Below are 16,886 nucleotides of genomic sequence, written 5' to 3'. Positions count from 1 at the left end.
TTATTATTAAAAACAGTTATACAGACAATACAGTTTAAAGAGAGTATAATGGATAACGTAGAGTCGTAACTCGTGGAGAACAATCCACAACGTTTCCGACGTCGTAACTTAGACACTGCTGCTGTCGTAATGATATGGCACAAAGCCAACGTTATGAAAAAGTGAAGGGTTGCCGGACACTGAACGTACAAATGGTAAAAAATAAAACAAAGTTACCAGAATTAAAAGATTTTTTTACTTTTATTTTGGTACTTGGCCACAAGAGTATAATATAGGTACATATATTTTACATATATTACAAAGTGTGAATGATGTATTAATAGTTTTATCTAAATGATTTAATACAATGCCTAAATATAATACAATTATTTTTTTAATTAGTAGCACATTAAGAGTGAAATAAAATTGAAAATAAATGTACATTTATTTAATTTTATATTATGATAATATAAGGATTTTTCATAAACATACGCTGATTTTTTTATTTTAAACAGTTGACAATTATAATGTTTTTATGATAGATTTAAAATAATATCAACTTATTCAAAATCAAAATTAACATAATACCTGGTCTACTGTTGGCCATTTGTAACAAATTTCTATATTTTACTCGTACTTTAATAATGAGTAACATACTTATTGAAATAATTAAAATTATCAAACAAAATTGTATACAAAAATTAAATATTATAAATAATAGTTATTATTGCTATCAAATATATCAAATATTTATTAGAATTCAGATAACTGTTGCACACATATTATTTTAAAAAAATGTCGACTAATCGAAATACCATCTACCTACCTTTTATCAAAATTTTTATAAAATGCAAATGAGTAATTTCAAAACAAAAATAAATTCAATATTAACTATACAATAAGAAATTAACATAGCGTTAATAATTACAGAAACCCATTTAACTCCACAAAAAATAAAATAAAAATGCAATTATTAAACTGCTGTTAGTGAACGATATTTTCTCACTTAAGTATTCAGTTCTTTATTTATATTATTTCTTTTATATTAACTCGAACTTTCATAAAACGTATTATGCACTATTTATATATATATATTAAAAATATTTTAAATAATATAGAAAATAAAATATTTATAATTTTAAAGGTAATAAAAATATATTACAATAGTATATCATAATAATTCACAAATTCACAATACACAAAATAAAATCGCTATGGCTAGCGTACGTTTTTTGAATTTCTTGAATATTATATGTTTTGAACTTTTTTAAATTTACTAAGAATATTCACATAAATTGTGTTTTATATGTTATGTGTATGTATTATTTATGTCTATACATTTATATAGGGTGATTTGCCTAGCATGCTCAGCCCCTTTTTTATTCAATAATGCATTTATTTAAAGTCTAATTTTTAGAATTTTCAATTATATAATATAAAGGTCATATACTCATATATATATATTTACCCACTTTTTACTGTAAATTATTTATCAAATAATATTTCCCAACATTTTAACGTATTAAAATCAAAATTCAAATGAGTAGTTTTTGAGTTATCTAAGACGAATATGTCTATGAGAGCTATTTACATTTAAGAAAGTGTCTAAATGTAATAATTACACAATGTTTTTATATTTTTATATAATCGTTTAAGTTATTTAAAACTATCATCCTTAGTATAAACATTTTGTTAACTGCCAAATCGTTCATTAGATTTTAGAATTTGAATTAGATACAAACAGAGGATTTTCATTAAAAAAAAAATAAGTTTGTATCATCACGTCTTAAGTAGTACCAAAATCCTCAATAATCTTATAATATGATCATATTTATAAAAAGTCCAAATATAAGAATATTTGAAATATTTGAATAAATTAATTACTAAAAAGTAAAACAATGGAAGGCAGTGTTACGCTTCATGAATCATCCTATAAATAAATACTGTATCATTCTTTAAATTTTTAACGGTTAGATTAAAAAAAAAAAAAAAAATCGTTAGAATAGAATATTTCTTGAATGGAATTTTTAAAAATAAAATTAATTTAAGTAGAAAAAATATATACTTTTAAGCATATTGTTGGAAAAGTGGTCTTGTTATTACTTCTTCTTGTCGTATCCGAATCTTGTTATTACTGAATCCCATTTTAATATTTGTTTTAATTATCTATAGACTATAACGAATAAAAACTTCGGACATCAATAGTACTTACACTTGATAATAAAAACAGTATTAATCTATGTTCTTGTGACTTAATTAAAATTAAAATAAAAAAACAGTATTTTTTTTTCAGTGTTAGATTTGGTAACAATATTACTTACTAAAAATAAAAAATAATAATTATATAGATGTTCAGGTATTCTGCAAATCAAAAAATTATTTTACAAAAATTATAGTAAATATGCTATTGTAAACGGTGTAAATGCCATACACCACGTATTATCAAACCACTGAAAATATTTGGTTAAAAAAAATATATAATATTAGACGTTTGATAAATGTACCAAAGTACTATAATATAGCTTAAAATAATATATTATGTATTATCGTGTTAGACGTGTTTTTACTCAGTTAGGTATCGGTAACTTTTTTTTTGTATACAGAATTTTAACAGATTTTGTATAACGGTCATCATATGATACATTTCTTATATAAACGACACACGAAGAATTGCGTGACTTATACAATATATATGATGTGTAAAATATAAACTTATTTATAAGACACGGTATGTGCCATGCGGAAACATGATTAGGTAACCTATACAATATTGTATTGTGAATGATATACCTAGTTCAACAGTAAACATAAATTAGCCACCTTTGCGAAAATGTGTCATCTTTGTAGAATTAACAAACCACCCACTTATTATAGTAGGCAATAGATAATCAAATAACATATTTTAAATACAAATAAATTGAAGTTGACAATTATTTTTCGTCAAAACTATAATATTTAAATATGATAAACATTATTATATGCTATTGCGTAATATTATTATTTTTATTGATTGGTTAAAAGCTGTTTTATATAAAAATGTAAATCATGACCTAACGATACGGTAGGAAAGTATGTAAATTGTAATTTTGCATACATTATAGAATAATTTAGGTTTTTTAATTCATATATATATTATACATGTATATTTTGAAATTAAATTCTATTGAAAATAAACATTTTGTTTAAAATATTATTTAGTTTGACTTAAGTGTAGAATAAGCGCAACCATAGAGGTGGATTTCTTTTTAGATCTTAATACCGTATTAATGCAAACAAAAGTGTTGATTAAAAAAAAAAAAATGAATGTTTTATCGTTTATAATCATTTTATGTTATAAAATATTGTAGCACGATACTTTTTAGTTTCCCTTGAGTTATGAGATGCTCATTAGATATATTATATTTAATTTGAAATGTTGTATTTAAGTTTGTCATGAAAGAATTGTTCATGTTTGGACTCAGCCAAACCCCCTCTCACAAACCATTAAACAAATCCCGGTTATGCTTCTGCTTTAGGGCATATTATATAATTATCTGTCCTACCTAGTATAATGGAAAATATTGTACTTTATGCTTACATTTCGACCTTAGTAATTGATGACTAAACCGACAATTTTGCGGAACACAATACCTAAATACTTAAGACAGTTTATAGACATATTAATACATATAATGTAAAATTTTTCAAAAACGATATTCTATTATGTGCAGTCATATCATAATATGGTATGGAAAACTGAATTGTTTTTTTGTCGGATAATCATTATATTGTGAAATAATCTTAGTTTACAGCTAGTGACATAAAATGTAGTAATTAAGCTTCTATTTAGACAAAAAAACTAAAACTAAAACTGATGAATTATCTGGTTCGTAATCTTTATCTAATGGTTTTTTCAGACAAAAACTTACTGGACTTCATGGGGAACATTAATGTTATACGATACATTTTCGCGTATATCTTGCAGTAATTTCACACAACATTAGTCCTCGTCGTTAGGCTTAGCGTAAGAACAGTTTTAATTAAAAATCAAGTTTTACCCTAAAAATTTCCTACGTGTTAATAATTATATTGGCTTAATAGTGTTTGATTAATAAAACTAAGCAACTCTATGTACCTACATATTTATACTATTATAACATAGCTTATAACTTATTTGAGTCCATAAATAATGCAACTATTTATATAATACTAAATAAATATTATATTTATATTAATAGTTAATTATTATTTATTAAACAATTATACAATTATCTGAATCTAGAGAGCCTTGTTAATAATATTATAATTTTATTATATAGGCGTTCTATCGGAATCTATGGTCATTGGATACTAAATTGCATCCATGGTAGTATTATACTATTATAGTAATTATAAAGTAGATAATCTATTTAAAATCTGTAAAATTAAATTTAAAATAAGTTTTAGTAAGTTGAATAAGCTTAAAAATAAAACAATTTATTTGATATTGTAATAGTTATAAGATCTTTACAGTATGTAGTTGAATATCTTAGCTTTCAACTTATCCTTATCAAAACAGTTCTAAAAGTTATTATTAATTATCATAATATTATTAGTTACTGAATAATTTTTTATTTTGTGCACAAATGTATAATTAATGTAGAATATTATATTACAATGTATTTATTTCTATAATATCTACCTATAGCACTTAATTTAAAATAAATTGTTAAAATTGTTCGATTTTTCTCAGTGAAATTATTTTAATTTTTTTATACAAATATTCTTATTTAGAATTGTTCGAAAGAGGTACTTAAATCGTGAGTTTGTAGATTAAGATAATTATGGAGATTGTAATGACATAAACTATATTATTAAATCACTACAATAGTTAGGAGTTTATTGTTTGAATTTTGAACCACAGCACAGGTTATAATAATTAACATACCTAGCTTGAAAGTTTATCAGTTATTGAATAATTTGCATCAAATGATATGTCATTTGTAAAAGAGGCTGGAGAAATAAGAACTATAAAATTTATTTAAAATCTTAAATATTTATGAAAATTGAGTTTATATCATTAGATTCAACTATGGGCTATAATATCTTGAAGTTAATAAAATATATTTATCTTAATACAATTAAAAATGATTGCACATAATAATAAAGGTTGAATAAAAAAAAATATAGATAATTTCAAAGAATTTGTTAAATGAAAACATCAAAATTACAATATTATATTAATTATATACCTATACTATTTTGATTTAAAATTTTAAAACTGTAAACGATTTTTTATTTTTTTATTTTTTTGGAATTATCAATATTCAATACGTTACAAAAAAAAAAAAAATAATAATAATAACTAATTAATTAAATGAAACTTTGGTTTTTCTTATATTGAATCACTATTAAAAATAATTAATAATTAATGACAATTATATTTTTTTGATTGCATCTATATCATTGATAGTAATGCTACTTCATTTATACGAGAGTTTGAATTTATTACTCAATTATTTTAATTTAAAAATGCATACAACGAAGTGCTCTAGAGAATGCATAACACTTGTTATATATTTAGTGAAACAAATTTTAAAACTATCCAAGTTTATTTTTGGGAAATAATTCTAGCTTTATTGTTCTGAATTCGGATGAAGTGGACGAAAAAACCATTACTGTTTCAAGTGTATTCACTACTATAGTTTATTGGTTCAATGTACATTATGCGGACACGTTTAAAATCAAATTGTTTCCAGAATGGTCTCTTGAGAATTTTAATGGCCAAGGGAAGACTATTTTTGTGTTTCACATGTCTACCAGGAATTTATATGTTATCTTACTTAAAGCTGTAAAGAAAATAATTATTAAAGACATGTTATATTGTTATATTATTATTTTAACAAATATTTTTGTTGGTTAGCTCAATACTTGTTATGATTATTTCTTAAAGATAATAATTATAGATCACGTAATCCGTGTTTTTCCGTGATAAACAGAATCCATAAAAATTTTTTCACCAGAATAGAGTATTATTATTTAATATAAACTAATTAGTTTAGAATAATAATTGTTATGTTTAAATATATAACATATTTCATTATTATTTATTATATAAATATAAATGATATTTTTTGTATTAGTCATTTTTTTATAAGCTCTTATTGAAAATCTTAATGATAACGTATCTTAGTCAAATGTTATAAGTAAGTAATTATATTATTTATTGTTAGTGTAAATTTTATTAACTTACAAAAAAAGTATCTACAACTTTATTACATTTTGAACCTGGGTATGATATAGACTGTAACTATTATGCAAGTAATACCTAACTTGTTATTTATATGTATAATACATATTATATACCGAAAGCTTTACCGAATAATCATTAACAAAAATATACCAACTTCCATTATATTGTACTTATATTAAACACCTATCAGTGTATTTTTAAAATAAAATTACAATTAATATTTTCTTAATATTAATTTATCTAAATATTTCATATCTGCATATTTTATATGATTTATTACTTAAAGTTTATTTATATTTATTTACTTTATGTACAATATTAAATTAATTCTAATTTCATATTATATTTTTAATTTCTGAACATAATTGTTGATTTTATTTGCAAAGTTATTAAAATAGAACATGATTATTTTAAAAATATTAAATTTTAATGGTTGATAAATAATTCTTCTTTAAATATTTTAAATTTATTTGTATTTAGTTATTTTTATCCAACTAAAAATAATTTCGTTAAAGTAATTTAAGTTTTATTTTTTTTAAAAAAATAAACAAACTATAATATATTTTAGAACATGTTTGATAACTATGAACTTAATTTCATAACAATTTTAATGAAACTATTTGTAACTTATTGTTTTTTAAATACCCGAATTATATAATTCAAGCAGCGTTTATTATCTTAAGTAGCAATTTGAAGTAGATGTATTACGTACTCGGTATAAAATATTTTTTTTGTCATATCGCCCTTAATAATTAATTATAAAATAAAAAATTATACACTATACAGTAAAACTTTCCCCATAAGATGTAGCTAGTTGCTAAAATTGATTTTTTCTGAGAACTTTCAACACATACTAATATTTGTGTTTGTACCTACTTGTTTTCTTGGACTAAAATCATATATCAATATGTGTACTGAAATTTTAATGAACATTATGTACGAATCTATATATTTACTTTTATTGTTTCATTACTTCCATACTTTCTATTTCATAGTATTACTTAGATTGTAGCTTTTAAAATAACAATAGCTACGAAACTTCATATTCTTATATTTTTTATACTTTACAATTATGCAATTTATACATTTATTTTCTATTAATAAAAATTCCGTCCGAAACCAATGTCAAACGATGGCAGTACATATTAATGTATTATAGTTAATAATTAATATTAAGGAGTGAACACTGAAATCAAAGTGCTCTGATTTCGACGTGTGTGTATGTGTAGTGGTGGTTTTGCGGTCGAGAACACGGCTCTTTTTAGATGATGCGTACATTACTCGGGAACGGTCTTGACATTTTTGGAATTCTCAACCACAGAATAGTTTGGACGTTTGAGGATAAGTGCCCGACAAAAAATGAACTGAAAATTGTACATATATCCAACGGTTAATGATTAATGTAAAATACGTCGGTTATACATAAAATATTAATAATAATAACAAAGACAACAACGACAGCCGGGTATCGGGGTTGCATAGTTTATCTTGTCATTTCACCAATTCCATATTATTGTGTATCTAGATTTATTTAATTATTAAAACACTATATTGTGCGTTCACCGGTGTTGTTTGAGAATAAACTTAACAATGAACTCTAATAGTATAGACAAACCATAAATTGTAGAAAAACTGAACCGAAATAAAATTGATTATTGAAAGATCAGGATTTCAGTTACTTACATTTTTTTATACTGATTTTCCTGGAAATGTTAATTATATGTTTACATACCTACTAAGGGTATGGATATTATTGCCTACTTCTAACTTGAGAGAAAAACAAACAAATAGTTGAGAAACTGAGAAATATTCAAACGCAGCTTATTAAATTATTATGCTGGTAGCTGATATTGTGTTATATTACATGATAACTTAAATATCGGTATAAATTATGAACTTCAATGGTAATAAATAAAAACAAATAATAATATTCTTTAAATCAGTAAAATTCTTTTCTTATATTTATTATATTTGATTACCTATATTAATAGTCAATTATAGAATAATTTTATGTTTGAAGTTTATTAATTTAATAATTTTATTTCGAATTGATTTAAATAAAAACAATATTATTTTTGTATAATTGCTTTTAAATAAATTTAAAGAAAAAAATTCATTTTAATCTCATATAATTTTTTCAATGTTGCTGTCATTCTGATGCATTTCAATAGCCTATAGTTTTATACGGTATTCAATGACTATCATATTATATAATCTATACTTATGCCCATGTCCATGCAACATGATAATAATAATTATTCATTTGTAATTATAAACTTACTATTATGTGTTCTACTATTGAACTATGAAGAACAGTTTTATTCATTAATTCAGAAGAATTCAGTATATTTTTTCAATTGTATTGAATATTTACATTTTAGATTCTGAGTAGAGAGTTGAATATATTGATTTTACAATGATGTGCGTGTGTTTTTTTTTTGTCTGTGTGCGCGATACATAGTATAATTAAATTATTTGATTTTAAACTTGGTTGTAGGGGTTTGTATGATTTCTTGAAGCATAGTGTTTACTTTTAAGAGGACAAAATTGAAAATTCGCAGTATTTTTTAAAATAATCAGATAAAAAAGAATCTGTATGTAAACTAGTTTTCGACAATAGTACTTTGATTTTTTCTCATAATAACCCACGAACTAATAACCAAAGATATTTGAAGCTATCACTAAATATTTAAACTATCATTCCATGAATATATAAGTAGTATACAGTTTTCAAAATACTGTGATTTTTTTATATATTACAGAAATTTGAAACTAAAAATTCCTTTTTGTTATTTTTTTTAAATATTGATAAAAAAAATTCGTTTGGTGAAAAAAAATGAAAACTCAATGCAGGACTTCTTATAAGTTGTTATTATAGTTATACACAAATATTAACAAGACGTAAGTTATAAATGTTGTACACATTTTGAAAAAATTAGATACTTAAACAAAGAATAAAAATATCTGTCATTTATTTTGTAATTTAAAAATATTATTTATGGGTAGTTTATATTTATAACTTATTTTATTATATTTTAAACACTAAACTATCTTTAAATTTAATGATTTTGGAAAATAATAATTCAATTTAACGTTTAGCAATGGTGTATGAAATAGTAACGGTATGAAATTATAAGTAAAATAAATTACTTTAATAGCAATATAAATAATAAATATATTATCATAAAACATTCTTGGTAGGCAATATGTAGACTGATCGTCATCACTTTACTTAAAATTATGTTTTTATTCAAATTTAACATAAATTATAAATTATAAAAACTTACTATTCAATTACCTGTAAGTACACTGTAAGGAAAATTTGTAACCTACTCTCCTTTTTTATCATAAAAATATCAAAAATTACAGCAAAAAAAAAAATATATATATTTATAAACAAAATATAGTTTAATATGACTTTTACCCACTCACATATTAATAAAATTATTATGTAGATTAATAAATGTCATTAATTGTATTTCATATCTGTTTTTGTAGAACATTATAAAAATACAAAACAGTCCATTGTATTTTGTATTACACTTTACACAAATCATAATACATTGACAACCATTATTTTTTTATAAATAATAAATTGTGAGTGTTTTTTCTTTAGAATATTTTTTGAAACGTACATGATATGCCTACATTCAGTACTGCAGTCTTTCTTAGATTTTGACAGTAATTTAAAACGTGCTTGAATCACAATAGTAGGACCAATACCAATTGGATTTATTATTGTTAAGTCTACTCAAACTGTGATATAATGTTTGTGGTTTATTTGACGCCATGACAAAAGTGAAAATAAGTTGAATATATATGTATTAAACCGGCATATCATTTCTTTGACTAAAGTGTATGACATTTTTACATACTTATGTGTACTATTTTGACGACGAAAAAAAACTCAATTTTTGTATCACGACGTATTGAAGTAGCATAACTTGAATAGGTTGAAAATGGAGACTGATCTCATACTTGGTATTATTTTAAAGCTATAGTCTGTAATAGTATATTTCACTAGTAGTTTTTGCCATCCAGAATAAAACATTGATTAATCAATGCCAACTCATATGCAGTATGAATTATTATGATATGCTCTAAAATAGTGTATTATGTACTATGAACGAATACTTATTATTAATACTACTTAGATCTGATTCTATAAAACTATATTTGAGTTGTGTTCATTAAATTTATTATAAAGCATATCATTACCTAACTTTGCTCAAACAAAATTATATTATTTATATATAATATATCACAAATATTATATTGTTGTTAAATTATTCTTTAGTTTATATTAATACTTCAACTATTCAACTCGTTGGCTAAAATTAAAATATTATTTTATAGATTAATTGTTCAAATTAATACAACTAGTACTATATAAACTGAGGTTCAATCACTGAGATTTTCATTGATCTCAGCTTATGCCAAATCGATTAAATATATCAGTTCAATGACTTAGGTTTGTTAAACAAAATTCAATAATCTTATGAAAAAATATAAAACAGTCTTAAAAATCTGTTGTTTTATTCGTATAATATTATTAATATCAGATATTAACAATAATATGGATTTTATTTAGACCAATTATTCAATTTAAGAGCATAATGATATAATATGGAGGTACACATATTTTAAATGTAATACAAAACCATAAATAAATAGATTAGATTCTACATATATTTTTTTTCTGTACTCATTGAATTATTTTTCATTGGAAACAAAAAAATAATCATCGTATAAACAATTTACAATAAATGATAATGCTATTGTGGAATGGTCTGTATAAATTAATATAAAAACAATAATGCTCCACGGATATTTTACTTAAACCAAGTCCAAACATTATAATACTTATAGCTTTTTCTGTGTTTATTTTACGAAAAATAAAAAATAAATAATTACATTATTTTTCCATTATAATAGGTATTTATTTTGAATAATATTAGATTTCTATGAAAATCGTTTGTGATTTTAAACCAAATAGCTAACCACAATCTATAGTGAATTGCTTTTCTACGTACCTACTCATAATAAAATCTGTTTTATGTACATTTACTATCCAACAGCGCTTTTGCGTAATTAACATTTATTTTTTGTTAACGCAACGGTTTTGAGTTTGTACTTAGAAAGCGTGCGTTACAATACCAATAAATATTCATGAAGAAATAAATTAACATACTATGTTATGAAAACTTACAGCCGCCTCTTGGAAATCGCTGTGTGTGTGTGTGTGTGTGTGTGTGTGTGTATGTACATTGTACACGTGTCTTATAATATGTAGTCTTGTTCAATTTAACCAAACGTAGCAATTTTTTTCCACAGGTGAACTTCATCGGTAACCGTCCAAATGAACAGTATCTGACGCGGGAATGGCGTATTCGCGCGAGCCCCTGCGGCTAACGATGGGCAACCGTGACGCGAAGACGCGGTTGGTGTACGCGCTGCTGTTCGTGTTCGTGTATTGCGGCGAACAAATCACTGCCGATTATGGTAAGTACAGTTTTACGAAAGTTTCGGGGTGACGACTTCGAGTTTAGCGGCCACGCGAACGGGTGTACCGCGGGGTGAAAATTTTAGTCTCAAAGTTTTCTCCGCCCCAATACATCAACACCGATACACTTCGATATTATAATATTATAGTCAATAAAGGCAGACTGTACACCTGACACAGATTTGGCGGTACTTCGATAGATGACGGTGTGAGAGAAACGACGGTAAATGGGCGGGGAATAGTAAATAATGACGATCGTAATACGATATTGTCATTGCATATAGGCCCCCTTACTTATTATATTATAACGTATACAATATTATTATATATTAGTAAACTTTGAAACGATTCCGAACACGCGTCGTTGTCCTAACCAAATTATTATGTTAAGACGACGCCTAAATAGGCTCCGTCTTACAAACATACGGCAAATAGAAAATTTGTGTTCAGCAGAACCGATGTTGTGTTGTTAGCTTTAATGTTATAGCGAATTAACATATTATAGGTAATTAAATTTAAAAGTAAGATTGTTATCTTGGGCGTCTTGTGAGCTTTTAATGATATTTTAATTTTTAATCCTAGAGTTTTAAAATTGTATTATATTATAACATAGTTACGACTTAATTTAAAAATGACTTTGTGAAACAATAGGTAAAATCACTCAAATATATTATCTTATATTATTATGTTTCCGATGATAATGTAAACGTATTTTGAGAATTAAAAATACAAAATATTCATACACAATCGACCTACTTATTATACAATATTATATTATACATAAATAAAGGTTAAAATTAATTCATGATCTTAGACGAGTTTTTCTAACTATAGCTATCCAACAAAAATAATTTTAATCACGTTACACTTAGTCTAATTTAATTTTTAATCCAGTACCACAATAGCGTATGTATATTTTATTTTGATTCTTATATTAATTTTTCTTAAAAATATTTTTTAATTAAACATAATGTGACTTTGAAACCAAGTCAGTGTTTAATTAACTGGGACAAGTAGGTCTTGTTCTACAGAATGTCTTTATATGCTTTTTATTATTTCATATAAAAAAATACATTGAAATAGAAAATTAGGATATATATTATGTATTATGTATAGTAATATAATATTAACGATTTATATCATTAATTACGTTTTAGCAAAAATTCATAATATTATGTAATTATTTGAACGTAAAATATACGTATATTTTAAAAACACGAAAATTTAATTTTAAAATTTTCTTTATGGAAATTGCTGAAAAAATTATGTGCCTACCTATATTTTTCTAAAATATTTATTAAAATTATAGTATAGTATTGTACATACTATACATTTATAATATAAACCATACAATAATATCACTCAATGTCATATTTTTTTTATTTTAAACATTTTAAAAATTATTATAGGTTCTAAATAAAAAATGTTAAGGTTAAGTTTTTAAAATAATTTTATTTCAAAAATTTTCTCTTAGAAATGTCTACAATTTATCATTTTAATGCTGACTAATACTATTATCTGATTTTTTTTCACGCAAATGACAAAATGTTTTATTGTTATTCTTTACGTGTGACTACACATCTTGATTAGAGTTATAAAATGATATATAATTGAACAGTTGAGGGCTTTTACGACACTATCATATTAAAAGCTAGTGTTAAATCGACTGGTATTAGTGGTGTGGAAGACCGACCAATCAGAACTCATTATTATAATATTATGCGGTAATGGTTAATACTTGTTATTATCTGAAACGATGAATTAAAATACGTTGTCACTTTATTCACGCTATCCATATTATAGTATACGGTTTAGTCTTGATATCCACACTGCCATGTGTATATGCGTAATTGTGTGAAATCTGTTCATCGTTATAATCATAATATAAGCGAATATTAGACGATCGAATTTGACCATCAAGTAATCTCAGTTTAAAAAAAAAATGTGTAGGTACACATTGTAAGCATTACATTTTTATAGTATCCAACTGTTAATTCGTGACAATTTTTAAAACATCAAAATATATAATTAGGCACCTATACGTATCAAAATTAACATCTAAAATATGTTGGTATATACATTTAAAGTAAAAATAAAAACTTTGTATCTCTAAAAAAAAAAAAAAATGTATAAAAATAAATAACATCAGTGAAATTCTTTGTTATTTTTGTGTGATAACATTTTATTTAACTAAACCGTATAAATGTGTTTTGAAACTTGAATAGGAAAAATGTGTACTTATTTATCCTCGAAAAAGAAAAGAGACTGTCATGAACTTTTTTTTCATCATCGTTTGCCACATATCTGAAAGTGAATGACAATCATATACAATATACATGTAGGATTCTTATAATAATTGCATCAATGCACGTTCCAGTTTTTTCTGTTTTTCAATTTCCTCCATCACCCTTTTGAAGGAATACATTTTTTCAAAAACACTTAATGATAATTCTGTTATTTAAACATTTCGTTTATAACGATGAGATGAAGATGAAGTTTTAAAATCGATATAAGTACGAAAACGAATATATATCTACTATACAGGGTGATTCCCTTATCAGTGAAGAGTCATTTCCTCAATTTAGTTAGACTCGAATAATCAATAAAATTTAAATATTTATAACCATTAGCTCAAAATTCGTTTTTTTTTTTACAAGAATATTAATGGTCAAAACATTTTATAATTCAATATATAAAACTAAAAATAAAATAAAAAATAATTTTTGTTTATAAAAGAACCACCTTATAATACCATAATATCATAAAACTGTGAAACATGAATGTGTTGTTACCTTTACAGTAATATGATGTTCACAAGTGAAAATTTAATTTAATTTTTCATTTAAACTTCAATGGCTATAATATAGTGTATACACTATACACTAGAGGGGTACAAAAGAAGTTATCGTGTAAAAGTCAGATGAGAGTCAAAGAAATAAGTCATTGCGATAAACGTTGGTAATCCAAGCAATGGGGGTTGTAAGCATATGAACGAAATGTACATATTTACAGGAAATAATACATAACGGAATCGTCTTTATGCGTAATACGCACGACTAGACGAGCTGCATATGGCTCGAGAGAGAAAATGTTGTTCCGGTGAGGAAATGAACAAAACAGTTGGTTGGTGAGCAATATTACTTCGATTTTGAACACACACACAATATAATAGGTTACACTCAGCTGTCAGTATGTCGACTTTTGACAATAATTTTGGTATTTCCGGAGTATGGTGATATGATATTAATTTCCATAATTGAACATACGTGATCTTATGTAATCCGATGGTATAATCATATTGAATTGTAAGAGTTTTTTTTTTTATTCTTTCTTCCAGTAAGTATCAGACCAATTTCTATATTTTTTACACATAACAGATGCTTAGTTAAAATGTCTTACGAACATATTATTGTATAATATCTTGTTGGTTTGTTGTCATATTATAATAAAATACTTAAAGTTTATTATTTAATATTAGGCAATACTATGAATAAACTTTTTTTGAATAAATTATTCATCTATATTTTAATCATATGCTATTATTACCACATGCATAGACATTTTAACTAAAGGTAACCATGTATAATAATTGAGGTAGGCGTGTACAATACATTTCGTATTTAAATTCACTATAATTTCATATCACAAGGCATTCTTGTAAAATCGTTTAAAAATATTTTATCTCCAGAGTCCTGGAAATTATCAACCTTTATTTATGTACAAAAATGTAAAAACGTCAAATGAGTTTACATTAAAATAATTGTGCTGAGTGTTTTGTCTCGCGTACTCGTGTGAAAAGCATAGTACCTATGCGCTTTTTGATACCAAAACGAATTCTCAGAGATGTCACGAGCCTTGTGCGCACAACAGTGTAATGACCATTTTTAATTAACAATTGTATGTTCTTTAAGTAAAACATTGATATACCATACGAAGTTAGTACTTAGCATGAAAGTAATTGATTTTATAAATAAAAATTCTGGAAAAACACTAAGTTAAATTTATTACTTAAAAAGTTAAGTATGAGACAAGATTGTTTTATGTATTAAATTTGACATATCTATAGCAACTTATTTGGGTGTAAATCATAATACTGGGGTCATAGAAATATATTTTTTATTTTTTCTCAACGATACCGTTTTATTTGATAGTTTATACTATTTATAAGCAAACTTACAATAAGCATATGAGAGTAGAATGAAAAACAAAACACACTGGTAATAGATAAAAAGAACCTTTTTAATATAATTTACGTATAATTAAATACAAAAAAATATTTATACAGGATGAATAATACTTTATTTAGCGTAAAATAATTTTTTAAGATAAACGTTAACAAAGAAAAAAATATTAAATAAAAATAATAAAACTTTTTAATTCCTAATTCCATCGAATATTTTAATATTTTACCAAAACACATTAATGATTGTAAAAAAAACATGATTATTTGTATGAAAATATATGAATTTGTTATGACTAATACTAAATTAATCAAAATATTCGTTTTTGAAAGATCGAATTTGGACAATTAATGTCAAATGACTATACCTATATTGTACTATTAGTATAGCAATGATGGTATATAGATGGACGTATACAACAACTAATATTTTAATTTAGACTAATTTGCATCAAATATTGGTAGACTTTTGTATTAACCAATGTTAATTTTACATTTTTATTAAGTCATGTGGATGCGATATTTTTGACCTTTTAATTTTTAGAAAATCAATATAAATACATCATAACATCATTACAATTCTTCATATTATGTAGTGAACGGTTTTGAAAAATTATTTACTATATTTTAAATAATTTCTCTATGATATAAATAAAAGTATTCCGATTTATTGTGCTCATTTGTCTTATTTACATAGATTTCATGCAGAAATTCAAATTGTTTGCGTTAAAAAAAAATGTGTTTTCCATAATTTTCTTTTATAAAATCCTTTTCGTGGTAATAACAAAAAATTAAAAAAAAATGAGCCAAATTGGCCCCAGCCGTTCTCAATTGATGAATTTTTATACATATCTTTCACATCATTTGGTAAATTAAGCATTAATTTGTTTATGAATTAGGAAAAAAAAGAATAAATCAATTCAAGCTCAGAGATTCTAATCATATTTGAAGCATATGGATTTAATTATAGTATTATCTATTATAAATTAAAATGTTTATGTTCAACTTCAATA

General features: G+C 24.2%; 1 protein-coding gene and 1 long non-coding RNA gene across 4 annotated transcripts in view; one reads left to right on the top strand and one right to left on the bottom strand.

The window, feature by feature from the left end:
- LOC114131060 (uncharacterized) overlaps positions 1-16,886 on the top strand; it is a 154,609-nt gene that overhangs the window by 70,055 nt on the left and 67,668 nt on the right. For all 3 annotated transcript variants that reach the window (XM_050203222.1, XM_050203220.1, XM_050203221.1), the window contains one exon: positions 11,525-11,692. In XM_050203222.1, coding sequence (XP_050059179.1) covers positions 11,572-11,692 — 121 coding nt within the window. In that variant the 5' untranslated portion in view covers positions 11,525-11,571. The remainder of the gene's footprint in view (positions 1-11,524; positions 11,693-16,886) is intronic.
- Positions 14,960-15,541, bottom strand: LOC126550846 (uncharacterized). Its single transcript, XR_007604886.1, has 3 exons — positions 15,444-15,541; positions 15,240-15,385; positions 14,960-15,048 (listed from the first exon to the last, which is right to left on the bottom strand). It is a non-coding gene; the product is annotated as an uncharacterized LOC126550846 (long non-coding RNA).

The sequence above is a fragment of the Aphis gossypii genome, chromosome 3, assembly GCF_020184175.1.
Source record: "Aphis gossypii isolate Hap1 chromosome 3, ASM2018417v2, whole genome shotgun sequence".
Classification (NCBI taxonomy): domain Eukaryota; kingdom Metazoa; phylum Arthropoda; class Insecta; order Hemiptera; family Aphididae; genus Aphis; species Aphis gossypii.
This window is presented reverse-complemented; position numbering and strand designations above follow the sequence as displayed.